Source organism: Salvia splendens, chromosome 10 (assembly GCF_004379255.2).
Source record: "Salvia splendens isolate huo1 chromosome 10, SspV2, whole genome shotgun sequence".
Taxonomy (NCBI): Eukaryota; Viridiplantae; Streptophyta; class Magnoliopsida; order Lamiales; family Lamiaceae; genus Salvia; species Salvia splendens.
The window spans coordinates 18,974,940-19,001,993 of NC_056041.1; the positions used below are offsets into that span (position 1 = coordinate 18,974,940).

Here is a 27,054-nt window from a genome sequence, read left to right on the forward strand (position 1 = left end):
TTCGGGTTGTCGGGTTGACCCGTTCGGGTTACGGGTAGGCCCGTCGGGTTGAAGGCTTCTGCACAGCGAGCAGTTTTTGTAACGGTCATAACTTTCTCTACAAAGCTCCGATTGAGGCGTGCAATATATCCACGCGAAGCTCTTTCGAAGACGAAGAGAATGATATGTATTATAGGTTTATCAGACTTCAAAATCGAGAGAAACATTGACTCAAACAAGGCTGCTGCACATCCACATATTTTGTGTACATTTTCTAATCAATGTTCTATCATTTCTCAACAAACATATAAACATACTAAAATATAGAAATATAATCAAAATCATCCAAGACAACCCTCTAAAATCATGCAAAATCCAAATACGCCAACCGACTATATAAGATCACGAAAAAAATCACCATTTGGTTCATGGATTCATAAATACTCGTATATAAAAGCTTTCTTTTAGTATATTTCCAATATAATAGTGCAAAGTGTTTGACGCCGCTTCGTCATTGAATTATGCGTACTTTGATGATTCTTAAAACAAAGATAAATTATTATTTGACTTATTTACAGCTGAAATAAATTAAATTTGACCAATCATAATTCAAGAAAACTTAGAGTTACTCCAATTAGCTAGCATCTTGATAATTTACTCTTTAACAATTCAAAATATTTTTGTTACATCTACGATGCAACTCTCACGTTATGAAAATTTTATTTAATTTTCTACGAATTGATTTATGTTTGAATTTTGAAACAAAGTGTTGATTTATGTTTTAAATACATAAACATAAATATACTATTGATAGATATTCTGTAAATAATTATGTAATGAATAAGTTATTTAAATTTAAATAACTTAATCTTTTTTAAAAATATTAAAGAAAATTAAAAATATGTATTTCATTGTTGAATGATTAATTAAAAATATGTATATAATTAAAGAAAATTTAAAACACGTATTATTTTTGAAAATATTAAAAGAATTAAAAATACGCATTGGCCCGAATAACCCGGTGGGTTAGCCCGAAACCCGAAGGGTTAGGGTTAGGGTCGAACTTTTATAACCCGAAAAAATCATAACCCGAATAGCCCGTACCCAAACGGCCCGACAACCCGAACGGGTTGGCCCGAACCCGAACGGGTTGGCCCGATTGACATCCCTACTAACAATGACTCAAAACTTTTGGGCTCATGTATTTAGTAGAGTTAAAAGTAGTGTAAAGGTCTGCGAGTAATATATGTTATTTAAAGTTGTATGTCTAATAAAGGCGTTTTAAGAAGGAAACAAGCCATTATCAATAAGACAGCTCAAAAAGAAAATCAAGCCATTTTAGTGGGGCAGAGGGAGATTTCATGGCTTTAAGGAGAAAATTACTTGGTGCTCGATTTTACTCAAGAAAGCACATAGTATGTAATACTCTCGATCATTAATTGTTGGAAAATATATGGCATGAGTGGTACCTGATACCTATAAGCCTAGATTAGATATGTGATAACTGGCTGCATTCTAAATTTGTTTTAGGGACCAGTGAATATCCACACCAATATTATGATTTGAGTGACCAAAATAGCCCCTTCAGTTGCTGAAAATTGACTAATCTCTTAATTTTGCACATTCACTTTATCAAGTACATTGATCAGGATAAAATATTAGTAAGACTGCAGAATATGGAATGACTATGGTGCTGATATGAGAAATTATGTTATCTCCATATTTTGTTTTAGTGCCTGGAAGAATGCCTTAGCAAGAACTTTATGACTCGTCTTTTTCCACCTTTTGGCTTATATTTCCCCAACAGGTTAAGCGAACGCCTCCTAACAATGGATGGTTCATGCATTTCTTTTTTTTTGGAAGCATTTCTTGGTTAGATATAGCTCTTACTAGATCATATATATCTACCAATTTATTTAAAAAGTTAGTATTTGATCACACACCTATGATTGTTTAGTGTAAAAGATCGATGGAGTACTACTTTTGGTTAATAGTTTACCTTTTAAATTTTAAATTTCTTACAACTTTTATTGTACATTGTATAGTGGTGTAAACCTTTAAATATGTTGTCATTTTTATTGACATCGAGTGGGAAACACAAGGTTTCTCTAAGAGCATCCGCAATGGCGGACTTCCGCGTGGAATTCCACGGACGTCCCGAAATTCTGTCACGGACGTCCGCCATTAGGCGTGCCCGCCACGGATACGGAATTGGGTTGAGGAGGCGTTAAGCGGAATTCCGCAGGGACGTCCGACATTGCGTCGACTCCCGCGGAATTCCGCTTTATTTCATTTTTTTAATTACGTAAATTTTTTACTTCCGGAAATTATTTAATTTGTGAATTTGTAATTTTTTTTTATTGTGGGAATTCCTTTTGGAATTCCGCCACTGTGCAGTGAGAAGTCCGTATGACGTGGTAGTGCAGTGGAAAGTCCTTATGACGTGACAGAATGTGTTTTTGGGAATTTCGCGGAGAATTTCGCCGGGACATCCGCACCACTGCGGATGCCGTAAGAGGACAAATAGGTACTATTTCATTTCGCTATTGTAAATCATATGCATTTCGCTTTGGCCGGGCAGCGAAGCGGATCCCCTGCGGCCATGTTTTCCATCAAGACTGCATTTTGCACTGGCTCACCCTTATCTATTCCTGTCCCTTGTGCCGCCAAAGCTGCCCGCCGCCGGGGACTACTTCTTCTCATTGACTTCCGGCCTCGTCTCACTTGCTTTTAATATATCTTTAATTAGCCCTTTTTTCTCTTCAATTTTGCTTTATAAAGTGTCTAACAATGGATGGTTCATGCATTTCTTTTTTTTGGAAGCATTTCTTGGTTAGATATAGCTCTTACTAGATCATATATATCTACTAATTTATTTAAAAAGTTAGTATTTGATCACACACCTATGGTTATTTTTATTGATATCGAGTGGGAAACACAAGGTTTCTCTAAGAGGACAAATATGTACTATTTCATTTCGCTATTGTAAATCATATGCATTTCATATCATTATACATTTATAAAAGTTAATCATCAAATTAAACTTCAAGTTATCGTGAGTTTATGATTTATCAATTACTATCCTAAATTATTATAAATAATATTTTAATCTTGAACTGTTAATTAACATGGCTAGTAAGACTCATGTCATACGATATTAAGTTTTACAAAAACTTATAAATATCACTTTTAACCATCAAACTATTTTTATATTATCAATTATATACCAAGAAATTTTGAATATTTTTAACCTCAAGCTTAGGCAACGTTGCATATCGGGTTGCTACAATGTACTATTAAACACTTGTTTAAAAAACTTAGGTGGCAAAAATAAAGTTGTTTTTGCAAAATTATTGAGCACATCAGTGGCGGATCAGGGGTCCAGATCCCCCCTCTGCGGCCGACGGGTACCATGGACCCGATCGTAAATTTTCCATCGTCGCCCCTTCCGTTTGCTTCCGATATCGAACCAAGGAAAAAGGAAATCGCCCAAACCAAATAGAAATTTGATGAATATCAAATTATGGTGTGAATATTCGTGACCGTATTCGTAGAGAATAAGTAGCTAAAGTCCCTTGTCAACCAAAAGGTCACAATTTTCTAAAAACACATCAAAGAAATGACAATTGAAACAAAGATCATGATTGGCTTCAGTATAGTGCCTTGAAAGATGCTGAATATTGCTTCTATTAATAGCAATATTGATGGGTTTTCTACTTGGAAAAAGCTCTTGAAAAATTCAAAGGTCATGTTGGAGATAAGAGTAGGTCACGCAACAAAGCTAGAAAAGAATATGAATTGTTTTTAATCAAAGACAGAGTGTCAGTTGTTCGTAAAGGTATTATAGCAAAAAAAGAAAGAGTATCGAGTTCATTTGATAACAACTCTTTATATCAAGGTTTTTCTTTTAGTAGACATGATGAGTCATCTATTTCATTAAATACAGACAATTTATTTGAGTTATTACAATGGTATGGTTTGAGGAATGATGAAGTTCGGAAAATGATTAGAAAAATGCTACGGGAAATAATCAAATGATACCTCCGTTAATTTAAAAAAAAAGTAGTTAGTGGTTGTGAAGTTAAAACCACCCATATTGAGAGAATTTAGAGATTGATTCTTTTTTATCATAGTTGATGAGTCATGGGATTGCTCAATAAATGAACAAATGAAAATTGTTATAAGATTTGTGAATGAGAATGGAGAGATAATAAAATATTTTTAGCCCTTGTTCATATTAAAAAATTATACTATCAATTTGTTTAAAAGAGACCAATGATAATGTATATGCTAAGTTTTTAGTTATATTTGTCAAGAGTGAAAGACCAAGATAATGATAGAGTATCAAACATGAAAATGAGCATAATTTGTTTAAAAATCAAGAAACTTCTTTTAAGAGATCAGGTGACACCCTCATGTTTGATGCTCGATCATATCCTCGGGCTCTCACGACATGGACAACTCAAACTTAGCAGATACAGAATCAATAGTTTTTTTTCAAACAAATTGATGTAGTTTCTTTAACATGAATAACAGTTAAAAATCTTTTTATTATCTCTTCATTCTCGTTCACAAATCTTATAACAATTGTCATTTGCTCCTTTTTGAGCAACCCCATGAGTCATCAACTACGATAGAAAAGAATCGATCTACAAGTTCTCTCAATATTTCAAGTGTGGTTTCAACTACACAAACACTAACCACATCTTTCTGAATTGACAACGATATCATTTAATTATTTCCGGGAGCATTTTCAATATCAATTTACAAACTTCATCATTCATCAAACCGTACGATTGTAACGACTCAAGAAAATTGTCTTTATTTAAAGAAGTATATGACTCGTCATGTCCCTTAAAAGGCAAACTTTTTAAAAAAGAAAATGAATAAAATTAAGAGTGTAGTTAAACGAACCTGATATGCTTTCTCTTTTGTTGTAATACCTCTACTGACAACATAAGTTACATTCTATCTTTGATTCGAAAATGTTTCATTTTTTATTCTAGCTTTATTGCGTGAACTACTTTTATCTCCGATATGAGTTACGAATTTTTCAAGTGATATTTGTTAATTAGAAAACTCATCAGTAGTAAGGCTTCACCCTAATGCCACAAAATCACGATTGAAAAGAAAATAATAGAAACAATATGCAACTATCTTTCGATGCACTATATATTCAAGTCAATTAATGTCTTTATACCGAACATCTCTAAAACATCTATTGGTTTTTCTTGTTTTTGAAAAATTGTGAGCTTGGTTCTTTAGCTACATATTCTCTATAAATAGTGTTTTTAGCTACATTTTCTCTATAAATACGGTCATGAATATTAACACCAGAATTTGTTATTAATGCACTGTATATTTTACTATTCATGTACCATTGGGCTTGATTTTATTTAGGATGGTTCAAGTTACTTGAATTTGGTTGGGCAACATAGACTTTTTATTGTTGGGTTTAGATTTAATATAGTTTGGACTTGTGACAAATCGATCCAGAATAATATCAGCCGATTTCCATCTCATTCGGGCATGCAAATGGAATGGCTACCATGGAAGAGTTTGTGGTTTGAAAAATATTTTTATAGTTCATGATATAACTGATAGTTGAAATTTAAAATGATATTGATCATATTCTGTCAATTTTATGTGGATTGCACTGGCAATCCGATGATTTCGGTTGCTAGAAAGTTACAACTGACATAAAATCAATAGTTTAAAGTTAGAATATTTATGCTAATTAATGATAAAGTTGAAAAAGCTTATAATTTAACATGATAATTATCCTGCTAGTTCTAGTACATATCTGATTAATTAAGTACAAAAAGCACCGATTTTCAATATCTCGAAATGAAGGGCGAAAGAATGACAGGAAAAATATAGTCAAGGAACAATACTGTCACTTGTACATTATGTTACATTCTTGCTTACCAACTGTCACCTAAAGTCCTAAATGAACAATATTGCCATCTTGATTTTCAAAACTGTCTCATGGATCCCAAAAAACAGAACCAGTTTTGGCTCATGGATGCCATTGACATGAATCTTGGTTCTAAATTTCCACAGCCTCCAAAAGAGAGCCACAGACATCATTTTCAGACTCCAAGTGATCCTTTAGCTGGTTGAGCATCACGTAGATTAGATCAGCACCCTCATGTTTCTTGTCGTCAACCATGAACTCAGAAACGCAACCATCAACTTCAATGGAGCTAACTGCGTTAGTCTTCCTGAGACCACAGTCCTTGATTAGCTTCCTCATCTTCTTCATTTGTTCCCACTGCCGAGCTTCACTAAATATGTTTGATATCAGCACATACAACCCTCCAGCATACGACTCCACCTCTAGTATTTGCTTTAGGACGAGCTTTGCAATCCAAACATTCTGGTGGATTCTGCAAGCACCAAGCAACGTGCCCCAGATAACTATGTCCGGCTTCACTGACATTTCCCCAACCAGCTCAACTGCCTCCTTCAACAACCCTTGCCGCCCAAATATGTCAATCATACAAGCATAATGCTCAATATCGTATTGTATTTTATACACTCGACTCATTTTATTAAAGTAGTATCTCCCAATCTCAACCAGACCACAGTGACAGCAGGAAGAAAGCAATCCGGAGAAGGTAACAGCATCAGGTTGCATCCCACTTGCCTCCATCTCTTGGAAAATCTCAATAGCTCGATATCCAGATCCATGTGAAGCAAGAGCATTGATGATTGTATTCCATGAAACTATATTCTTCTCCGGCATGTTGAGAAAAATTTCCAATGCTTCTTCCACAGAACCACATTTTGAATACATGTCCATGAGGGCATTGCACAGAGTAGCACTAGGTCGCTTGCCATTATCAAGCAAATAGTCGTGCAATTTCTTTCCTTGCACTAAATCACCAAGCTGACTACATGATGAAAGAGCAGTAATCATAGTGGTCTCATCAGGTGTCACACAAGAATCACACATTCTGTAAAACAATTCTAAAGACTCCTTGTAATGTCCGTTTTGATGATAACACGAGATCATCGAGTTCCAGGAAACCACATTTTTAACAGGAATGCAGTTAAAAACTCTCTCAGCCGGTTCAATCAAGCCGTGCTTAGCATATGCACTGACCATGGAAGTCCAAGAAACGACATTCCTGTCAGCCATCCGTATGAAAATTGCCTCAGCCATCTGCAAATCCCCACACTTAGCATACATATCAAGAAGAGCATTTTTCGTATGAGTATCAGATGGAGCCCCATTGATCTCAATGTACCAATGGACAAACTTTCCCAGCTCCACATCATGAATCCTGGAACAAACAGATAGCAAACTGACAAACGTGTGGCCATCCGGCTCGATCCCATCTTCCCTCATTCCACCAAAAAGGAAGAAAGCTTCTTCCCACAGACCAATCTTTGCATAACCATTGATCATAGAGTTCCACGACACAAGATTCGTGAACTCCATCAAATCAAAAACTTTCCCGGCACAGTCAATCATCCCACAACTAGCATAGAAGTTTATAAACCCGTTTTGAATCATTACATAAGACTCAAAAAACCCTAATTTGACAGCTTGTAAATGCAGCGAAATCCCTTCCCCACACGCCTTCTGAAAAGCACAAGCTTTCAGAACAAAAGGGAATGTGAACTCATTCGGCGTTAAACCAAAACGCGACATTTTCAAGTAAAGAGAAATCGCCTTATCTGAGTTTATCCGACTGGAAAAGGCCCTTATTAAGGTGTTGTAAATGTGCCTATTCGGTTGAGGAATTCTGTCGAACAGGTACTGCGCGTATTGCAGGTCGGCAGAGGCTGATAGAGCAGCGAAGGATATTAGCTTGCTAACCCAGACGGCGTCGCCGGCAAGGCCACGGATGGTGATTTGGGCCTGGAGAGCTTTCAGGTGGCTCATCGACGAGCATTTTTCGATCAAACAATCGAAATTTAGTGAAGAGTTTGGGGCGGCGGAAGTGTGTAGAGAGCTTGGGAAAGTGTGTTTGAAGTGTGTAACAACAGTCAGTTGTCTAGAAAACTTGAGCATTGGCTCTACATTCCAATGTTCCTCATCATAATTTTGGCGATAAACATAAATCTGTCTCTCTATATGCACTTTTATTATCGCATATGAAGCGACTTTTCCCAAATAAGTATCTGCAAGCCAATATATATACTACTCCCTTCGATTGTACATTTTGTTATTTTAGTACGTTTCATAGAAGTTGAGTCATTTTCATTTATAATAAAAGTAACATTTTTTTTCTCACTTGTGTTATTCTGTCTTCATCTTTCTACTTTTTTCATTTCCTATTTTAGTCTTCATTTACTTAACTCGTTTAACACAATTTTTCTTAAATCACGCGCCGAAAGGAAACATCCCCACTAATATGGAACGGGGGTACAATTTTATACCTACTCCTTCCTCCACCATTTAAAATATCACTTTGATTCGATACAGTTTTTAAAAAGTTCAAAAACTTTGTGAAGAAAAATAAATGGCAAATTAGTTGAAATGTGAAACTCATTTTGTAATAGATTGTGAATCTAAAAAGTTAGTACAGTGTGAGATCTGCATACCGAATAGAAAAATATAAATAAATAGTACTCCCTAAGTTCCTTATTAATAGAGATATTTCTTTTCGGCAAGAAGTTTAAGAATAGTATATTAAATGGATGGTGGAAAAAGTAAGAAAGATGATGAGAGAATAAAGTAAAAGTGAGAATGATTTTTTGCTAAAAATCGAAATGACTCAATTAATTTGGAACTTACCAAAATATAGAAATGACTCAATTAATTTGGAACTTACTAAAATATAAAAATTACTCTATTAACATGGAACAGAAGGAGTAGTTCTTTAAATTGTATGCAGAATGAGTATTTTATAAGAGTTAGAATGGAGTACATTTAAAAAGGCAAATTATCTTCAATTTTTGATTCATTTTTAATTTTTTTTTCTATAGAATTTATATATAAAAATTAAATTTGGCTTTGTTCAAATTGTACTTAGTTAGATAACATTTATAACGGCACAAGTTTTAATGAATAATTGGTAAAGTAAGAGTGAAATAGATAGAAAAAATGATTGAAATATTAGTAGTAGAGAATGTAATCTACCTTAGAAAAAAAATTACTTAAATAAAATTGGTCTACTTTTAAGGAATATTCCAAAAATGACAAATGTTATATTTTTACGGGACCATGATGGAGGATGGAGGATTTTACATTTCACAACTGTTCCCAATTGTCACGAAGTTGTATGTGCGAAATATTACTGAAAATAATTATTGTTAATGTACACCATCTTAAAATTGAGGAGTTTCGATGATCCCTTTTCACTTGCAACAAAACTCGAAACAAGAAAAGAAAAAGCAAGCATAAAAAACTAAGACTATTCAAGCTGCGCATACCAGACGCCCTGGATCTTGACATCTTTGGGCGCCTTTGATCCCAAATCCGTATCCGACGGCTGAATGCTCTCAAACACCCCGATCACCTCCCCCGTCTCCGGCTTGCTCTTCGTCACGCTCAGCGTGATATTCCCCGTCAGCGACGCCACATTCTTGTTGTTCTCCTTCTCCAGCTCCTCCTCGTCCCCACGGCCCCCAGCCGGCAGCGCCACGGCGTTGTCGTAACCAGTGGACCCACCGCGGCCCTTCGGGTCGAGGAAGGACGAGCCCCGGTAGGACGGCACCAGGAACTCCCCGCCGAAGCTCTCGGGCTTTCCAGAAGCTACTAGATTCTTGATGGTGAAGAGGAAGGGCACGCGCTCGCCTCCGGGGAGCTGGACGGTGACGGCCGCGTAGTCGATGCCGTCCTTCTCCTCGAACTTGAGGGTGCCGTCCTGGGAGACCTCCAAGGGGCCCTCGATCTCGTCCAGCGTGTAGGTCAGCCGCGTCATCAGCTTCGTCTTCTGGAACTCTGCTGGGGCGTTCTTGCTCACGCCCTCCGCTTTCACGGTGAACGAGGTTGGCTCCAGGCATAATTTCTTGGCGTTGTACTTGCCTGCCTTGAAGGCGAACGACTCGACGCCGCCGTCGATGGTGGGGCACTGGTTGGCCGTCCCGGTGCCTTTCACTTCTAGGTAGGTCTTGCTCTGGATCTCGTCGAAAGTTAGCCTCTTCGGCACACCTTCAGCACTTGCTCCCTAACAACGTGCATGTGTCAAAAGAGAACTGAAACTGCTATATAAGTCTAATGGTGACTCATCATCGTATCGCTGAATTGGTTTTAGGATAGAATCCTATAGATTTCTATTATGCTATTGCAGACTATAGGCTAAATTTAACTAACCATGGACTGAAACTGAAAAATGCTGATATAGCAATTGTACTTTAAATGTTGGCCGATCTGATAAAGGACTTGTCGGATGCAATAATAACAAAAACCTCCCTAAAATCCACATTAACATTAACAGACTGAGGGAGGGTGCTGGCAAATGAAACAACAATAACTACAACGGCATCGTAGATGAAGGGGGTGTGATGAATACCGAGACAAGGAGGGCGGAGGAAGCGAGGGCGAAGCCAGCGATCTTTGCTGCGTCGGTGCATTTGTGAGCGAAGTCTTGGAGAGAGCAAGTCAATCTGGCGGCGGAGGGTTCGACTCCGACGGCCTTGCTGATGCCTTGAGCAGGGCGGAAATGGAGGCTGCTGCGGCCAGCCTTGGTGGGCTGCATGAAGGTGGCGGCCGCCTGTAATGATGACGTTGCCATGATTATGTGGTGATTCTTTGAATGGAGGCGGAGATGCAACTCTATATTTTGTATGGGTATGGGTATGTACTGTGTTGTAAGTTGTAACGATAAAAAGATAGGATAAGAGCTTCTATCATTGGTTCCAATTCAACCTATGGCTGACGTGGACTATTTTCAATTCAGTTATAGATTTTATATTATAATAAAAAATAAATAAAAAGCTTATTAATCATTGGTTCCAATTCAACCTATGGCTGGCGTGGACTAAAGTTTTTATAATTATAATAAAAAATAAATGAAAAACATATTAATAAGAAAATTGGCCCATGCAGGTTTCGAACCTGCGACCTTCGCGTTATTAGCACGACGCTCTAACCAACTGAGCTAATAGGCCGACTAATGATTAATATCTATTACTATAAACGATAAAAGAAGTAACCAATTACTGTCTCTTTTTCTCTGTTAACAAGTAACTAAATGAATCTAATTAGGGTAGAATTTATTATCAATGGATGCAATACTGTATCTACATGATTGAAATGATCGAATGAGCTTATGTAACAATATTTGTGTAATAAAAGGAGGAAATGTCTAGATTAACGATAGTATTACTACCGCAGAAGTCGAGCTATCTTTTACAAAATGGGACCAGATCTTAATTTTATTACTCCATATGTTTATATAACAAATTGTTGGACCCAATTTTCAAATTTATTACTCCTTCCGTTCCGTAGTAATAGAATCATTTTGTCATTTTGGTACGTTTCATAGTAATAGAGTCATTTTTATTTTTAGTAAAAGTCAACACATTTGTCCACACCTACTTTACTCTCTTTTACTTTATTCTCTCTTCATCTATCTACCGTTTTCATTTTCCACTTTATTCTCCCTTTACTTAACTCATCTAACACAATTTTCTTAATCTCCGTGCCGAAAAAAAATGCATCCATTACTATGGAACGGAGGGAGTATCTACTACTGAATCAATAATGTTATCTATGGTCTATGAACAATATGAGATGATATACATTGGTCTCGATCATAGTACATACAAAGTGTTTTAGAAAATAGAATTAAATACTTAAAGACTCTTTCACTAATTGAGAAAGACTATTAGCTTTTGGTTTGCAAATTAAATGTGGTCACACTTTCATAATAAATTATCCTTTCGTCTCTCAATATATGTCTTACTTTGACCCGTCACGAGTTTTTAAAAATGTAAAAAAAGTAAATTGAAAAAATTAGTGAAATGTAAGTCTCATTTTTATAGATTAGTAGTATTATAATAAAAATGTGAGGGTGATAAGCTAATAGAATGCAGGGTCCATTAATCATTATAATAAAATGTGACTGAAAATAAATTAGGTATAAGAATGTAATGTCTATTAATAAAAATGAAATTTATTCGGTATAAGAATCTAATGTCTATTAATAAAAAATTATTTGGCAACTAGATATGAGAGTATATTTTTTACTAATTACTTGAGAAGTACTATTCATGGAGTATAATATTATTCATTAACTCAATTGGCAACTAGATATGAGAGTTTTTCGCTCTTGGATATATTAGTGATCAGTCAAGAGATAAGAGATTCCAATTTATACCACAACACCTTTTTGAGTTAATGCTATTGCAAAATACTACTATTTGCAATCTATTACAGAATTGGAATCACAATGATGTATGCGCTTTTATTAGTTTAAATTTTAAATTATACCTAATGTTTACGGTTTAATTACTTTCATTAATATTAGAACAAATACATAATTAATTTCACAATTAACGTGTCATAATTTGCGCTTATGGCGCACACCTAAGTTTTCCACAAACAAGATTTGAGAGTTTTTTTGTATGGTGCAACAAGAAGAAGATTGAGACCCCTTTTCAGTTTTTTGCAAGTGGCGAATGATTGATTATAAACCAAAATATTGAACAAAAAACGAATAAAATTCAACAAGAATGGTAAACAAAACAAATGTGAACAGAATATAAAATTAAATTTGAAGCAACAAAAAATTATAAGTAGTGAATTACAGACGACTCTGCTGGGGATCGAACCCAGAATCTCTGGTTCCGTAGACCAGCGCCTTATCCATTGGGCCACAGAGTCCTTGAATTTATCGTTCATCGCTATGCCTTTTATATTATCAGACGATATTTAGTTCAATCATAGTCTATTACAAAATGTTATGAAGTTTCAAATCATTTTTCGAAAATTAACAATACACCAGTTACTTTTAAAAATATATACGTTACACCTATTCTAAGTACATAACCCATACTAATATCAGATATTGAAAATTGACTTCATTAAGATTGTCACTACAAAACTATAGAAGGTAGTTGATCTCGATAAATAAATCTAGAATACACATAGAGGTAGTTGTGGTATCATTGACAAATTATATATTATACTCTCTTGGTTGTTTGTTCCATAGTAGTAGAATCATTTTATTTTCATGTTCCACACATTTCTTGTATCTCTTTCTCATGACTATTACATTTAGGACCCGTTTTATTGCTGCCTAAACCCAGATTAAGGTATGAGGGGCCCACCACAATCCAGCGTTTGATACATTTGTGCTGTTTTCCTAATGATCCGGGTTTAATCTTTTCGACCCGGCTTTGTTCCCTGTTGGGGTTGGAAAAAAGGCTAAAAATAGTCCGTCACTTTCTTATGGATTATAAACCTTAGTCACCGCCTCCATCTGGATTAAGGAGCAAAATGGCTACCGTGCCCCTCCAATCTGCAATTTCCACATCCAAACTTGGAGAGTAAGGAGGCGATTTAATTGCTGCATACGAACCAGCTTGTAAGCATTCGGTATAATCTTACAAACAATTTCATTTTGTATGGTCATTCATACTAGCCGCCGATTTAATTGCTGCATACTGGGGCGATTTAATTGACGACATACGAGGCGATTTAATTGCTGCATACTGATCGCATTTTCTTTTTGTATGACTATTCATTGTAGCCGGCGCAATTGGGGGTTCTGCGAGTTGCAGATTAGGGGATACAAACCTTCTCGAGGGCTATGGCGAACAGGATTACAAAAAGTGTTGCCACGCTTCAGCAAGTGGAAGAAATGGTCCAAACCCTACAATTTGATGTAAGCATTGCTATTTTGTTGTACCTGAGAAGGAACCGACGGCGTGTGCGTGTGAGTACTCTGCTAAGACGGGCTCGATTTGGTCGTCGGAATCGAATTCCTGCACAAGTGAGGCACCTAAATCGGCTTAAGGGAGTATCAGATATTGCATGTTTTGATAATCTTCGTATGGATCGAAACACATTTGGACGATTGTGCTTTCTTCTACGCCAAACAGGGGAGTTAGTCGATGGTAAGTATGTGAAGATAGAAGAACAAGTTGCCATGTTCTTGTCAGTTCTTGCACACCACAAAAAGAACAGAATAGTTAAATTTGACTTCTTGAGGTCCGGGTTCACAGTTTCTAAGTATGTTCATGCTGTGCTACGGGCGGTGCTTCGGCTCCATCGGTCGTTTCTCGTTGTTCCTGATCCCGTGGCTGAAGACTGCAACGATAACAGGTGGAAGTGGTTCAAGGTATTCCCAAAAATATGTACAAATTTTGGTTGATTTATGTGTATATGGTGGCCTTTGTAATTGCCACGTGGATGTTATATTGATTTATGTGTATATGGAGGCCTTTGTAATTGCTATGTGGGTGTTATATTGATTTATGTGTATACGGAGGCCTCTGTCTCCGTTGCTATGCGAAAGTTTGAGTGATAATGTTGTTGTAGGGGTGACTTGGTGCATTAGATGGAACACACATAAATTTACAGGTGCTCAACGCCGATAAGCCTCGTTATCGTAGCAGGAAAGGTCAAATTTGCACCAACACTCTTGCGGTCTGTGATCGGCGGATGCGATTTGTATATGTCTTGACGGGCTGGGAGGGCTCAGCTGGAGACAGTCGTGTGCTACGCGATGCTTTGAGTCGTGATTAGGGATTGAGAGTACCGAAAGGTACATTTTAGTTTTAACTCTTCCATTTTATTAATGCTTGCAATATTTTCTCATTTCAAATACCATACTTAGGCAACTACTACCTATGTGACAATGGTTATGCAAACTGTGAGGGGTTCCTAACACCCTATAAAGGAGTCCGTTACCATTTAAAAGAATGGGGTCCTGCAACGGAAGCCCCAAAAAACCCCCAGGAAATTTTCAACATGTATCACACTCGAGCAAGGAATGTGATTGAACGTGCGTTTGCCGTACTGAAAATGCGGTGGGGGATCTTGAGAAGTGCCTCATTTTATCCAGTCGGGGTCCAAACTAATATCATACTTGCTTGCTTCTTGCTCCATAATTTTATACGCTCTGAGATGGAATCGGACCCGATTGAGCTGGCTGTCGCTAACGAAGAAGATGGAAATGAAGAAGATGTGCAGGATGGTGATTTCGTGGCTGGTGTAGAACCTTCCCAAGGCTGGACCAATGCACGTGATGCTATGGCAGCGTCAATGTGGGCTGCGGTGAGAGTTTCATATGTATTTTTTAAATATGCACATTGTTTATATTGTCATATAAAAAACATGTTGCATCATCTTCATGAAAGACTAATATTTATTTCCTTCTTTTGTGCTGTAGTACATGGGAGAAGATGCATAAGAATCAATAGAATTTGCGGCATGAAGCTTCACTTTTTGGACTAGAACCGTGTATTTTTTAAGTTTGTGGAGAAAATGTAATCATATGCTTGTATCACTATTCTGTACTATGTTTTATTGACATATTTGGATTTGTGGTTTTATGTTTGATGGCTGATCCGTATTTGGAGTGGTGCTCTACAAATTAAACAAGCAATATTTAATTAGCAAGTGCTTCACAGTGGATTTTTTTTAATAATTCACATTAACATACCTTCCTTACAATGCCAACCTCGTCGCTATATTAACACAAAAGGGGAGGCGTACATTTTGGGAAATATATACCTAGTAAATTGACAAAAGGAGGACTATGCAGTGGGCATTGTAGCAATATAACTTTAGTAAGTGCTTCACCAAGCACTTACTTTAGTAAGTGCTTTCCCTAAGCTTAACATGACTTCCTTACTTTGCCAACCTCGTAGATATAGTGTCACAAAAGGGGAGGCGTGCATTTTGGAAATATATACCTAGTAGGGCAAAAGGAGGGCTATGCATGGTCTGCATAGCTCACAGTCAGTGCTTCCTATACCCACCAAAAGGGCTCCAAGAAGCGGATGAGTACACATTTGGCGAGCAATCTGGAGGAGTCAGTTGTTTGACGATGTCATCTAGCTTTGGCTTTCCCAATGACGAATCAAGTTTCACACCGTTCGGAGGAGAATAATAGGGCGGGAGATGGCCATTGTTGGACTCACGGTCGCGAGAATCCCCTTCTTCATCGAATAGCTTGCGACGAACCGAACCACTCACAGTGATAAGAGGTGAGTTCACTTCGCCAGGATCAGTGGGCGTGGTGATGGTATGCACAAACCGTGGAGACAGAATTTCAGTGGAGTCAGAGATAACGATCACATTTGGCGAATCTTCGACCTTGACGTCCTCCATGCCAAATACAATAGCGAGACGGGAGAAATCAAGTTCGTCACAGTGGAAGTAAGCAGCGGCGAACGGCTGATACTATACAGGTAAATAAACCTAGTACGTAAGCATTCAAAATGTTGCTAAAAGGAGGGCGAATATGACAAGCAATAGAACTCACCTTAAAGATTTTTTTCCACACAGCTTCATCTGCCTGAATGATGTGGTCTTTCACATCCCATGTTACTCCATAAGTCGCCACAACAGCCTTGAATGTACGATATCGCAGCTCGAAGAACTGCATTCGCTCTTTGATATCATCAGGAGTGAGCTTACAACCCAATTTCGTGAGAACCGCGTGGCTTGCTTCGAAGAAAACCTCAGCCGGCACTTGCTTCCCATTCCATCCGCGGACAGATTTCATCCTGATGGCCGTTGAGAGGATAACATCGTCCACACTCGGGCTCCACAACCCCTTGAAAAAGAACTTGGCTTGGAGGGGGATGGACATACTCATCCTATGAAACGGCAGTTTTTTTGAAATAACAAGACGAGGGACCTGGTTCTCTATTAGAGTGAAGAGAATTACTTTTTAATTAGAGTGTTTAGGAGCATTTTATAAAAGCTTAAGTTGGTTGTTGCGGGTGGAACCACCACCATATTTATTGGTTACTTCATTAAAGGCATTTAATATGTGAATGACGTTTTCCTACCGCGAACCCTATCGACGCCGCACATCACAACCTCCATTGAAAGGATAAGCCTCTGTACGTCGAACTCACCTTTAATATGTGATGTTATGTTCATTGAAAATGGATTATCCAAACATGATCATAAATGGTAATGTTAGGAGGTAGGTTTGGAGCATTTACGCCACTCTACCTAACAAAAATCAAGCGATTCCACATCTAACAAATACTAAGATAAACCCTGGGGGCTCATATATTTCTCCTTTCACCGTGCGGCCTGCAAAATCTCAATCAGGGAGACAACGGAGCACTCAGACGATGGCAACATCAAGCACAAGTGCTCTTGCTAAGTAAGTTTCAAACGCCTCACGGTTCCTCATTTTAAAGTTTGTTTCCTCAGGCTAAGCAACAACAACAAATATTAATTGTGTTGCACTTTTGGGAGTAGTGTTCGGTGTGCGGATTACTATCGGTTGCCAAGTTTCTTGAAGCGGTTCTCACGATTTCGGAACTGCGAGAGCATTGTAAGACTGTAGTTTTCTCTTGTTTGCAACTGTAGTATATATGCTTAAATATCAAAGTTCAATATTTTCAAATGTAGCGCATTCCAGCACAGTGGGTGAGAGAGTATGGGACTGAGCTCCCACTCCATTGCACACTCTCAATGGCAAATGGAAACCGGTGGGTAGTGACAATGATAAAATTTGCCAATGGTTGTTACTTCATGTCTGGATGGGAAATATTTGTGAAAGATAATTATATATCCCACGGGGATGGCCTAACGTTCACTCATATTGGAGCCGGAGAATTCCATGTGATGCGCTACGACGCTAAGAATGGTTGCCCTCACCGGGACGATTATGATGGTGGGTCTGCAACGTTTACCACACACGTGAAGAGATTTCTTGTAATTAATTATATAAATTTATGTCGAACTCGTCTTGTAATTTCCATGTAGTGTGGGATCCCTCATGGGAAGGTCCAGCCAAGGTAGAGCCTGATTTGGACACCTCGGACGACTACGAGTCATTTGAAAATGACTCTTCAGACGACTCTGGAGCGGAAGACAACCCAGCGCCTGAGGATTTGGAGGTGGGAGTGATTCCACAGTTTAGTGTGATGCTGAAGAAGCCCAAGCATGAGCTTTCATTAGTAAGAGACTTCATTGCTATAAAATTTTTGTGTTAATATATATTTTAGTTTTATTCAGTCAATGCAGTCAATTGGTATTGGTAGTTGCAAGTTCAATACCGTGGGTGGAAGCCCAATTCACTGATTTCTAAACTCCAATTGTCATGCCATAGTATTTTCAATTGCAGAGTTTTCCATCGGGTTTCTGTAAGAAACATCTTTGTATGATTTCATCGGAGTGTGTTGGGGCATATTTTACGGTGGAGGATCGGACTTGGCAGATGGTGCTCCGCAACAAGCATGGCAAGATTCGCACTAAACGTGGGTGGAAGCGATTCATGATCGGTAACCGTGTCCGCGCAGGGATGCGGTGCACCTTTCAGTTAATCGACGTTGACGAGGTACAATTCTATGTTACCTTTCAAGTTTGATTTGGTGGACTAATGTTATGCCTTCTTCCGCTTTTGAATGATGTTGCATCATGAAACCATTAAGTTTTTGGGGTGTACTTGGATTTTTGTTAAGCCTTTCATGGAAGAATCTGTTATTGTATGCTTACTCTTCACAAATGTGTGCCCACTGATGCATCATTTCTACGGTTGATAGGGGAGTAGAAACTTCACAAAGATTCTGTTCATGTATGTTTAATTTTCACAAAGAATCTGTTATAGTATGATATGAACCAGTTTTTGTATGCTTCATCTTCTTGAAATATCAGTTGCTGATAGGGGAGTAGAAATAAATACTTCTAATGCCATAACTACTGATCCATTCATACAAAAGCCACGTCCCTTACAGTTTGTAGTTCAAACCCCATACATTCATGCTACTATATACAAAAAGCCCTTCAACCTACCGCAAAAGATGAGACTTCCACATCCAAATTTCCCTACCGAGCTTCATATCTACATCAGGAAATATAAAGCAAATACATACTGCAATAATAAGTAGGGTACGTGGTCGAGCTGCTACGATTCTTAAATGACGACAACCTTCTCCAAGGCCCGGTACACATAAGCTTGTTTCGCCATTGGAGGGAGGCTCATAAAGAAGTCAAGCTTCTCAACCTTCTCCAGTATGAAGTCAGAGGCATCAAAGATTTGGCCGAGTGTCAGTCCCGGGATGCCACTCACTAGTTCAAACACTTCCTGTCGAGCCTTAGCCAGATCAAATTCATACCCAATTCGATTGGCAAGATGTTCGAGCCTGTCATTGGTAGCTTCATGCATCTTCGAAATCACTTGCACCAAGTCATCAAAATCATCCCTCGACTTACGTTTCTTCTTGTTGCGCGCTTGAGGGGCACCGTCCTTCGCTGAGCTGAACGCGCTGTCATCATTAGTTGCAGGGGATGTGTGGTCGTGCTCCATTGACTGATCGAATGAGCTGTCGAAGCTAACGTGGTACTCGTCTCCGTTGATGTCAGCAGGGAGTGGCTGGACGTGCAACTGTTCAACAGCAGCTTCAGTGTCTTTGGAAGACTCACCATTCGCTCGGTCTTTGCCAAACACGATCGTCCAATCGTCGTAGTAAGGCCAAGCCTTGTTTCGCAGAAAGCGTGCACCACAATCAGCCTACAAAAATCAGGTATTGCTATGTGAATGATGTTTAAAACATGAAGAAGCAAATTAATGAAAAAGTAGATGGTGATATAGAGGAGCTCAAACACATTTGTAACCAACCTTGATAATTTGCTCCCACTGCTCCTCATTACAGTCGATCTTGTAGTCCCCATTCAAATTAAACCCGACTCCACTAAGGCCCAAGACCATCGAAAGCGCACCATAGATTTTCTTCCAAGTATGGATTTTTGAAGAGATATGTGGATTTGCTTTGAGGTCGCACCTGGGAAACGCAAGGCGTAGAGAGTCTTCGAGCTTCTGTTGGTAGCCATTACGAAATCCGTTGTCGGATTTCCAGCCCAAAGACACCAATTCCTTTAAGCTACCCAGGAGGCACATCTCCTCTGCTGCAGTCCAGCTACGACGTGTCCGGTCCGACTTCCCCTGCTTCCGCCCACTTGTGGGGAAACCTGGTTATAATGTAACATACATTTGCATATACGAACATATTCAGTTCACTTGAAACGACAAACACTGATTTCTCAATAAACAACAACAAATATTATAAGTTCCTACACCTCCAATGTTGTCTGACATCCAGATGCTTCCAACGGATCGTTGAGAGCTCGCCATTGGTTTCAATGCACGGGAAGGATTAGCTCGAACTCGTCTTGGACTGCGGCGAGACTAGGTGTGTGGATGGCGGTCGTCTGATTTAGGGTGAAGACCACTCCTTATATAATGGAGTTACGTCTGAGGCGGGAAGATTAATTGGAGTGGCGGGATACATTTAGGGCTAAATTCGATTTTCTTCATTTGGGAAATGAAGAAGACAGTTCACACAATTTTGAGGATAAAAAGGTAAATGCAACTTCTTAATCCTCAGTCCACAAACGTGCCCAAACGACCGAAACGGGTTAACCAAATATTTAGCCCAACCCATTTTTTTCAATTGCTATAAAACTCCCATAGTTGGATTGCTTAAACCTTGGTTAAAGCCAAAATTATCCAAGCAATTTATCCAATCCATCTTTTCACACAAAAAGCAATAAAACGGGTCCTTATGGCTAGATAAAATTCCTCGAGTATTCGTTAGCAATAAGTCTCCAATTCTATTTACTGTGGATCCAATCCCCCATTTTTTTTTAATATGATCTTTTTTATTTAGCAGAGTATGGAACGTAGGGATGAGGGAGGATGCTATGATACACTCACGAGGCAAAGATATTGGAAATCTTATTATCAAGTGAAATGGGCAGAATGGCCATCTTTGTCGTAAAATTTAATACTATTTGAATGCATCAGTAATTACTAATTAGAAAGTATCTAGATTAAATTATGTGTTTGGGAACATGGAATTGGTAATTACTAATTAGAAAGTATCTAGATTAAATTCTTAAAGGGCGTGTTTGGGAACATGAAATTAAAGCTATGGAATTGGAGCTGGAGGCTTCAATTCTAATTCCATTGTTTGGTATCACAAAAATGTAAAGAATTGGAATTGAATTATAATTCCAAATTTTACAATTTCATGATTTGAATTCTATATCAAATGTAGAAAATTGGAATTACAAATAGCCATAAAATTAGATAGCTTCACTACACACATTTCACACACACACATTTCACACGTTTCATACACTACACACACTAAACAAATTTCACACTACACACATTTCACACACTACAAAAATTTCACACATTTCACACACTACAAAAATTTCACACATTTCACACACTACACAAATTTCACACACTACACAAATTTCACACATTTCCCACATTACACACATTTCACACACTGCACAAATTTCACACATTACACACATTTCACACATTTCACACTACACAAATTTCACACACTACACACTACACACACTACACAAATTTCACACACTACACACATTTCACATGCTTCCCCCAATTTTCACACTACACACACTAAACAAATTTCACACATTTCACACTATACCCACACTACACAAAATACACACGCTACATACACTATACACTAAATACACATAATACACACATTACACACAAAATACACACACGACACAAATTTTACACAAAATACACTCACTACACCCAAAATACACACACTATTCACAAACCAAAATTTTAAATTTGGTTCGGTTTAAACTTTTGGAAAATTTCAATTTTTTTATTCCGATCGGAAAAAAATTCTAAAACTGAAAAAAATAATCCAAAAATCGGATGCTTGAAATGTGTAAAATATGTGTAAAGTGTGTGAAATTTGTGTAGTGTGTGTAATGTGTATAGTGCGGGAAATGTGTGAAGTGTGTGAAATGTGTGTGAAGTGTGTGAAATGTGTGAAAAATGTGTGAAATTTGTGTAGCGTGTGAAGTGTGTGTAGTGTGTGCTGTGTGTGTGAAGTGTGTGTATTATGTGTATAATATGTGTATTTTGTGTGAAGTGTGTGTATTATTTTGTGTGTAGTGTGTGTACACTGTGTGCACAAATTATCCAAATTCAATTTCATATTAATAAATTCACTTTACCAAATATAGAATTTGGAATTGAATTAGAATTCAATTTCTTCCAATTCAATTTCATAGAATTTCAATTCCAATTCTGTGTACCAAACTGCCGAAGTGAATTAGGAGATAGGATTCATAAACATTAGTCTACTCTGTTTGTGGTATGAAGATTTAATAACAAAAATTTTGATCATTTTTCCTAAACTAAGATCACTGCACCCCGACAAATCCGGATACGCTGTCGTTTCATCGTGGGCGGCTCATTATATAAGCTCCTTCCATTTTTCAATTTTGCGCCAGAGGGTTTTGCATTTCCATTTGAACGAGAGCAAGAGCGGGCTAGATTTCCCTCTTTGTTGTTACTTAATACGAAAATGGCAGATGGCGCGGCGGATTCCACAGCGCAAGGCCCCGCTGACGAGCAAAACCCTAACTCTGTCAATGCGGCGATTGAGTCCGGTGACGATGCTGGCCCCGAGGAATCCACCTGCGACGATGATAGAGAAAAGACCTTGGAATTCGCAGACGAGTTGATGGCTCGTGGCTCTAAAGCCGCCAAGGATAGCAATTACGCTGAAGCCGCTGATTGCTATAGCCGTGCCCTAGAAATCAGGTGATATTCATCATATATATGTATTACACTAGAGCTGGAGCTCGGGAATTTGCATGATTTTTTAAATTAGTAAGAGTAGAGTTTATGTTTATTGATCTTCTGTGAATTTCCATAGTATTCACACATTTTCTTGTGATTGTTTTTTCTCTGTAGCCTGAAATTTGGATATGGTTCATAATTGGTTTTAGGGCTGCAAAATTTGGTGAACTTGCCCCTGAGTGTGTTGCTGCTTACTATAAATATGGATGTGCTCTGCTGTACAAAGCCCAAGAGGAGTCTGATCCATTGGCTTCTATGCCGAAAAAAGAGGGTGCCTCTCGTGAAGATTTCGGTAAAGAAAGTTCATCAAAAATCCATGCCAATGTCCAACCTTCTGCGAAAAATGTGGAGCAAGGTGAATATGCAAATTGATCACAAAGACTCTTTAGTAACCGTTTGTGCATTTTTTTCTACATGTAGTGATGTTATCAATGGTTTCTATGTTGATATTATATACATCATGTAACATGCTTAAGTAAGTGGAACTGTGCTATTGAATATGTGTTTGGTATATTGTGTCTGTAAATAATATATCAGGACTTAGTTGTTAGTTCAAAACATGAGTAGCAGTTTACTTGTAAGTATCAGCTTGACACTTGTTCATGTATTTTGGCTGAGATACATGTTCAGAGCACGTTAAGATACCTCACTCTATTGTTTTTGACAAAGGTTATGTACATCATAAGTTTTTTATAAGATTAACCTATTGGTTGTTAAAAGTGTTAGCCAATATGGGCTTCACATAGCTCTTTATGGCCCTAGTTCCTCAATTACTGTTGACAGAGTGGTTTTGTTTACTTGGCATATGCGGTCATGTGCCACTAAGGAGTTAGTTACTATTTGTATGTACATTTTCTGATGTCTTATTGAAAGATGAAGGAGACAGTGATAGTGATGCTGAAGACCAACCTGATGGCGATGAGGACGAGTCTGACCTTGATTTGGCTTGGAAGATGCTTGATGTTGCTCGGGCCATTGTGGAGAAGGTCCCAGGGGACACAGTGGAAACGGTGGACATATTGTCAGCTTTGGCAGAAGTAGCTCTAGAAAGAGGTCCTCTTCTTTTCTTTCTTCCCTCCTTTTTCCCCAACAATCTTTACAATGGCATTTTATAAATTAGAGAGTGGTCGTTTTGTCTTTCTTTGCTTATTATGAAAGTTTTTTCTTTATCCAGAGGATGTTGAGACTTCACAGAGTGACTACTTGAAGGCACTCTCTATGTTGGAGCGCTTGGTTGAACCTGATAGTCGGCTTATCGCTGAGCTGTATCCTTGAATTGTATATTTGCAAATTGGCGAGTAGTATGGAATATCTAGAATTACTTTGGGTTCCAAGCATGTTCCAGAAAATTAAAATATGTACTATCTTCCTTAACAGAAATTCAGGAATTTCAGGATTTGCCTGTGTCTTGAAATTGGTTCGAAACCAGAAGAAGCTATTACATATTGTCAAAAAGCTATCTCAGTTTGCAAGTTAAGAGTTCAGCGACTTTCAGATGAAGCAAAAAGCTCCCCAGCAGAAGAATCAACCACTTCCGAGATGGGACCGACTGCTCAACCATCTGTAGATATAGAATCTGAGATTGAAACACTGACTGGTCTCTGTGAGGAACTAGAAAAGAAGGCAAGATGACTAAATGAACCTCACATGAAGAGTTTCTTTGCCATTGTATTAACTGGTATTCATTTCGTTGCAGCTTGAAGATCTTCAACAGCTTGTCGGAAACCCAAAATCCATCCTCTCAGATATCCTGGGTGGGATTATGTCTGCAAAAGCCAGGGCTCTTGAGAAGAACGAACCAGCAATGAGCTCATCGCAGATGGGCACCGCCACCACTGGTGGCGCAGACTCTCCAACTGCTTCTACAGCTCACACAAGTAGCGCTGCTGGAGTGACACATCTAGGCGTGGTGGGAAGAGGAGTCAAGTGAGTTGTGATGAGCTCGACTGCACAATCCATCCCTGCTAAGAAACCTGCAATCGATTCCTCAAACAATGGCGATAGGGGGAGTGAGGTCAACGTCAATGCAGGAATGAATGAGAAGAATGATTAATTTTTGGCTCTATTCTTCTATGTTGTCTTCAACTCGTTTGGTGCATCTGTGCATCATTGTTATGGACTTATGATTATGTAATATGGCTACTGATTTCTCATCAAACACTACTGATTCAGTGTCTAGCTATAAAAAAGCTATTTTATGCGTTACGAGCAGCTTTTTATAATGTTTAATTTTAATGCGCTGGTTGACTTGTGGAATTTACCAAAATGAATAATTTTTGGGGTTATTATGTTTCATCCAGTTTTAAAATGTCTCAAAATTTCATGGATTCATCAAATGTTTGCTACTTTTAGCATTTTTTGTGAAATGTACAAAATTTGGTCACGAACCAGTATTTCGAAATTATCTGAGGTAGGTTTTTTCGAATAAGTTACAACATAATAATCAGGACAAACAATGTTAAAATGTTGTATAAGACTCTGTGGCCTTTTATAGAAGTTTAAGACTGATGAAAAGAGCTTTCTTCATTCCACATAATTTGGACAGTCTATAAACTTTCTTCAATTCACATAATTTGGACAGTGAGAATCGAACTTGATTTTTCTATGCTTTTATAGAAGTTTAAGACTGATGAAAAGAGCTAATCGTTTGTTTGAAGAATAATTTTACTGATTTATATTTCATTCCATTTTAGTTAACAAGTAGTATATGGATGAAATCAATAAGGAAATTAATAGTTTCATTCTTTTTGTGTTCTTCGCCCTTCCTAAACATAAAAATAGATGTTGGAGAAGATTACAAAGATCACGAAGGATATTCTCCAAATTACAGAAGATATGGAAGAATATATTATACTAAACATAGAAGATACCAAATCAATGTAATTAAGTGTTTTTCCTTGTATAGTCTATCCTAATACTATATAATAGTGCCTAATGTATAATGAACATATGAATGAATATATGAAAATCACTTCTTTACCGATTCCTTTTAACATGGCATCAGAGCCAGAAAAACGATCACGGCTCAGAGAATTCTCATCATAGCCGAATACCAATCCCGACCTTCCTTAGCCAAGAACCAGAATAGCCAATCCTGTAACAAAAGATGTCAGATACAGAGGATAACAAAACCGATCCAGAACAGCCAGCAAAATTGAAGAATAGCAAGAATGTCACGGTGACATTCAAGCTCAACGGAAAAAACTACCCATTGTGGTCTAGACTTATGAAAGTCAAGATAGGAGGCCGAGGCGCCTATGCACACATCCGGAAAGAACCCCCAGAACCGGGGAGCAGGGGATACGATGCATGGGAAGAGGATGATTTGGTGGTATTCTCGTGGATCGTCGATAACATTGAAAATAAAATTATTGCCGATTTCGCTCATCATCAAACATCAAAAGCGTTGTGGGATAGTCTAGCTGTAACATTCGAGAACAAGGCAGACAAATACCTCATCTACGACTTGGAGGAGAAAATAATCACTATCAAACAAGGCAATATGGACTTGGAAACGTATTACCGGAGGATCCACGGGCTGTGGATCAATGTCGATCGCTGCCAGAAGAAGCCAATTACGTGCTGCGACGAGGGAGTCAATCAATACCGAACCCATTCAAACGAGAAACGACTGTTCAAGTTTCTGGCCGGATTGAATCCATAATACGACTCAATCAAACGAGACATCCTCAAGGAGGACCCCTACCCATCAGTGGAATCAGCCTACGGGTGGGTGAAGACGGAGGCAGCTCGACGCCAAATCATGCCACCGGCGTCGTCATCCCCCACCCGCGAAGCCATCGGCGGAGACACCGACAATACATCATCTGGGGACGGCATCGGGAGTGGATTCGTTGCCCAGAGTCGGCGCCCACCATACCGGAACGAAGGACCACATCGCTCCACCGTCGCTGCCAGCCGGTCGGGAGGACGACCAGATAAATCCGGTCTCTGGTGTACACAATGCCAAAAACCCAAGCATACATACGAGACATGCTTCAAACGACTCGGATACCCGGAGTGATGGGAGGAGAGGCTGAGGATGAGGGCGGCACATCCGCAGGTAAAAATGGCCTTCGGAATCACCGAGGAGGGTCAACCACGAAATCAACATAGAAATCGTGGGGGAGTGACCGGTCGCGTACTAGCCGAAAGTCAGGAGGGCCCAACCGACGGCGGCAACGTCCGGGGAGCCGGCAATTTCACCGGGAGGGAATGAGCGGCGCCGATTAGTGGAGGTAACGGGTTTGGTTTGAAACCAAACCCTAAGCATTTTGTTAAAACACGCCACCCTCCCCTTATGTTCTCAAAATTAGAATTGAAACCC

At 38.5% G+C, this 27,054-nt stretch overlaps 7 protein-coding genes, 1 long non-coding RNA gene and 2 other non-coding genes across 13 annotated transcripts; 4 read left to right on the forward strand and 6 right to left on the reverse strand.

Moving 5' to 3' along the window:
• Window positions 1-5,716: 5,716 nt before the first annotated feature.
• Window positions 5,717-8,081, reverse strand: LOC121753362 (pentatricopeptide repeat-containing protein At2g22410, mitochondrial-like). The gene has a single exon (XM_042148647.1). It carries the CDS (start codon window positions 8,000-8,002, stop codon window positions 6,029-6,031), a length of 1,974 nt encoding a protein of 657 aa, XP_042004581.1. The 5' UTR covers window positions 8,003-8,081; the 3' UTR covers window positions 5,717-6,028.
• Window positions 8,082-9,227: 1,146 nt separating this feature from the next.
• Window positions 9,228-10,722, reverse strand: LOC121752960 (oxygen-evolving enhancer protein 1, chloroplastic-like). Its single transcript, XM_042148070.1, has 2 exons — window positions 10,449-10,722; window positions 9,228-10,103 (listed from the first exon to the last, which is right to left on the reverse strand). Exons 1-2 carry the CDS (start codon window positions 10,668-10,670, stop codon window positions 9,348-9,350), a joined length of 978 nt encoding a protein of 325 aa, XP_042004004.1. The 5' UTR covers window positions 10,671-10,722; the 3' UTR covers window positions 9,228-9,347.
• A 250-nt stretch (window positions 10,723-10,972) lies between these two features.
• Window positions 10,973-11,046, reverse strand: TRNAI-AAU. The gene has a single exon. It is a non-coding gene; the product is annotated as a tRNA-Ile (tRNA).
• Window positions 11,047-12,690: 1,644 nt separating this feature from the next.
• TRNAR-ACG lies at window positions 12,691-12,763 on the reverse strand. The gene has a single exon. It is a non-coding gene; the product is annotated as a tRNA-Arg (tRNA).
• A 432-nt stretch (window positions 12,764-13,195) lies between these two features.
• Window positions 13,196-15,501, forward strand: LOC121750344. 3 transcript variants are annotated; one of them, XR_006039855.1, is made up of 5 exons: window positions 13,196-13,477; window positions 13,632-14,222; window positions 14,423-14,648; window positions 14,721-15,160; window positions 15,276-15,501. It is a non-coding gene; the product is annotated as an uncharacterized LOC121750344 (long non-coding RNA). The 3 variants fall into 3 exon arrangements; XR_006039854.1 differs by having other exon boundaries at window positions 13,632-14,648; XR_006039856.1 differs by having other exon boundaries at window positions 13,196-13,466; window positions 13,632-14,648.
• A 346-nt stretch (window positions 15,502-15,847) lies between these two features.
• Window positions 15,848-16,709, reverse strand: LOC121750345. 2 transcript variants are annotated; one of them, XM_042144867.1, is made up of 2 exons: window positions 16,374-16,709; window positions 15,848-16,285 (listed from the first exon to the last, which is right to left on the reverse strand). In XM_042144867.1, the coding sequence occupies exons 1-2, from the start codon at window positions 16,707-16,709 to the stop codon at window positions 15,848-15,850; spliced, it is 774 nt and encodes a 257-aa protein (XP_042000801.1). The 2 variants fall into 2 exon arrangements, with proteins under 2 accessions (XP_042000801.1, XP_042000800.1); XM_042144866.1 differs by having other exon boundaries at window positions 15,848-16,291.
• Window positions 16,710-17,070: 361 nt separating this feature from the next.
• Window positions 17,071-18,706, forward strand: LOC121753190. The gene is made up of 5 exons (XM_042148395.1): window positions 17,071-17,231; window positions 17,330-17,405; window positions 17,483-17,747; window positions 17,840-18,033; window positions 18,201-18,706. Exons 1-5 carry the CDS (start codon window positions 17,200-17,202, stop codon window positions 18,441-18,443), a joined length of 810 nt encoding a protein of 269 aa, XP_042004329.1. The 5' UTR covers window positions 17,071-17,199; the 3' UTR covers window positions 18,444-18,706.
• A 39-nt stretch (window positions 18,707-18,745) lies between these two features.
• Window positions 18,746-20,360, reverse strand: LOC121753189. The gene is made up of 3 exons (XM_042148394.1): window positions 20,153-20,360; window positions 19,695-20,044; window positions 18,746-19,586 (listed from the first exon to the last, which is right to left on the reverse strand). The coding sequence occupies exons 1-3, from the start codon at window positions 20,205-20,207 to the stop codon at window positions 18,990-18,992; spliced, it is 1,002 nt and encodes a 333-aa protein (XP_042004328.1). The 5' UTR covers window positions 20,208-20,360; the 3' UTR covers window positions 18,746-18,989.
• Window positions 20,361-22,350: 1,990 nt separating this feature from the next.
• LOC121753342 (NASP-related protein sim3-like) lies at window positions 22,351-24,932 on the forward strand. The gene is made up of 6 exons (XM_042148607.1): window positions 22,351-22,688; window positions 22,877-23,082; window positions 23,601-23,780; window positions 23,902-23,992; window positions 24,113-24,350; window positions 24,424-24,932. Exons 1-6 carry the CDS (start codon window positions 22,450-22,452, stop codon window positions 24,655-24,657), a joined length of 1,188 nt encoding a protein of 395 aa, XP_042004541.1. The 5' UTR covers window positions 22,351-22,449; the 3' UTR covers window positions 24,658-24,932.
• Window positions 24,933-25,833: 901 nt separating this feature from the next.
• Window positions 25,834-26,391, forward strand: LOC121752725. The gene has a single exon (XM_042147823.1). It carries the CDS (start codon window positions 25,834-25,836, stop codon window positions 26,389-26,391), a length of 558 nt encoding a protein of 185 aa, XP_042003757.1.
• Window positions 26,392-27,054: the final 663 nt, after the last annotated feature.

Excerpts from the sequence above, each read along its gene's own strand:
- LOC121753362 (XM_042148647.1), bottom strand. The coding sequence starts at position 8,002 with ATGCTCAAGTTTTCTAGACAACTGACTGTTGTTACACACTTCAAACAC.
- LOC121750345 (XM_042144866.1), bottom strand. The coding sequence starts at position 16,709 with ATGAGTATGTCCATCCCCCTCCAAGCCAAGTTCTTTTTCAAGGGGTTG. Across the intron at positions 16,292-16,373 it reads TGTGGAAAAAAATCTTTAAG|TATCAGCCGTTCGCCGCTGC; the intron begins GTGAGTTCTATT and ends TTACCTGTATAG.
- LOC121753342 (XM_042148607.1), top strand. The coding sequence starts at position 22,450 with ATGGCAGATGGCGCGGCGGATTCCACAGCGCAAGGCCCCGCTGACGAG. Across the intron at positions 23,781-23,901 it reads AGAAGTAGCTCTAGAAAGAG|AGGATGTTGAGACTTCACAG; the intron begins GTCCTCTTCTTT and ends TTCTTTATCCAG. Across the intron at positions 23,993-24,112 it reads AGTCGGCTTATCGCTGAGCT|GAATTTCAGGATTTGCCTGT; the intron begins GTATCCTTGAAT and ends ACAGAAATTCAG.
- LOC121752725 (XM_042147823.1), top strand. The coding sequence starts at position 25,834 with ATGTCAGATACAGAGGATAACAAAACCGATCCAGAACAGCCAGCAAAA.
- LOC121752960 (XM_042148070.1), bottom strand. The coding sequence starts at position 10,670 with ATGGCAACGTCATCATTACAGGCGGCCGCCACCTTCATGCAGCCCACC. Across the intron at positions 10,104-10,448 it reads CCTCCGCCCTCCTTGTCTCG|GGAGCAAGTGCTGAAGGTGT; the intron begins GTATTCATCACA and ends GCACGTTGTTAG.
- LOC121753190 (XM_042148395.1), top strand. The coding sequence starts at position 17,200 with ATGGCAACATCAAGCACAAGTGCTCTTGCTAA. Across the intron at positions 17,748-17,839 it reads TCACCGGGACGATTATGATG|TGTGGGATCCCTCATGGGAA; the intron begins GTGGGTCTGCAA and ends ATTTCCATGTAG. Across the intron at positions 18,034-18,200 it reads CCAAGCATGAGCTTTCATTA|AGTTTTCCATCGGGTTTCTG; the intron begins GTAAGAGACTTC and ends TTTCAATTGCAG.
- LOC121753189 (XM_042148394.1), bottom strand. The coding sequence starts at position 20,207 with ATGGCGAGCTCTCAACGATCCGTTGGAAGCATCTGGATGTCAGACAAC. Across the intron at positions 20,045-20,152 it reads GATGTCAGACAACATTGGAG|GTTTCCCCACAAGTGGGCGG; the intron begins GTGTAGGAACTT and ends CATTATAACCAG. Across the intron at positions 19,587-19,694 it reads AGTGGGAGCAAATTATCAAG|GCTGATTGTGGTGCACGCTT; the intron begins GTTGGTTACAAA and ends TGATTTTTGTAG.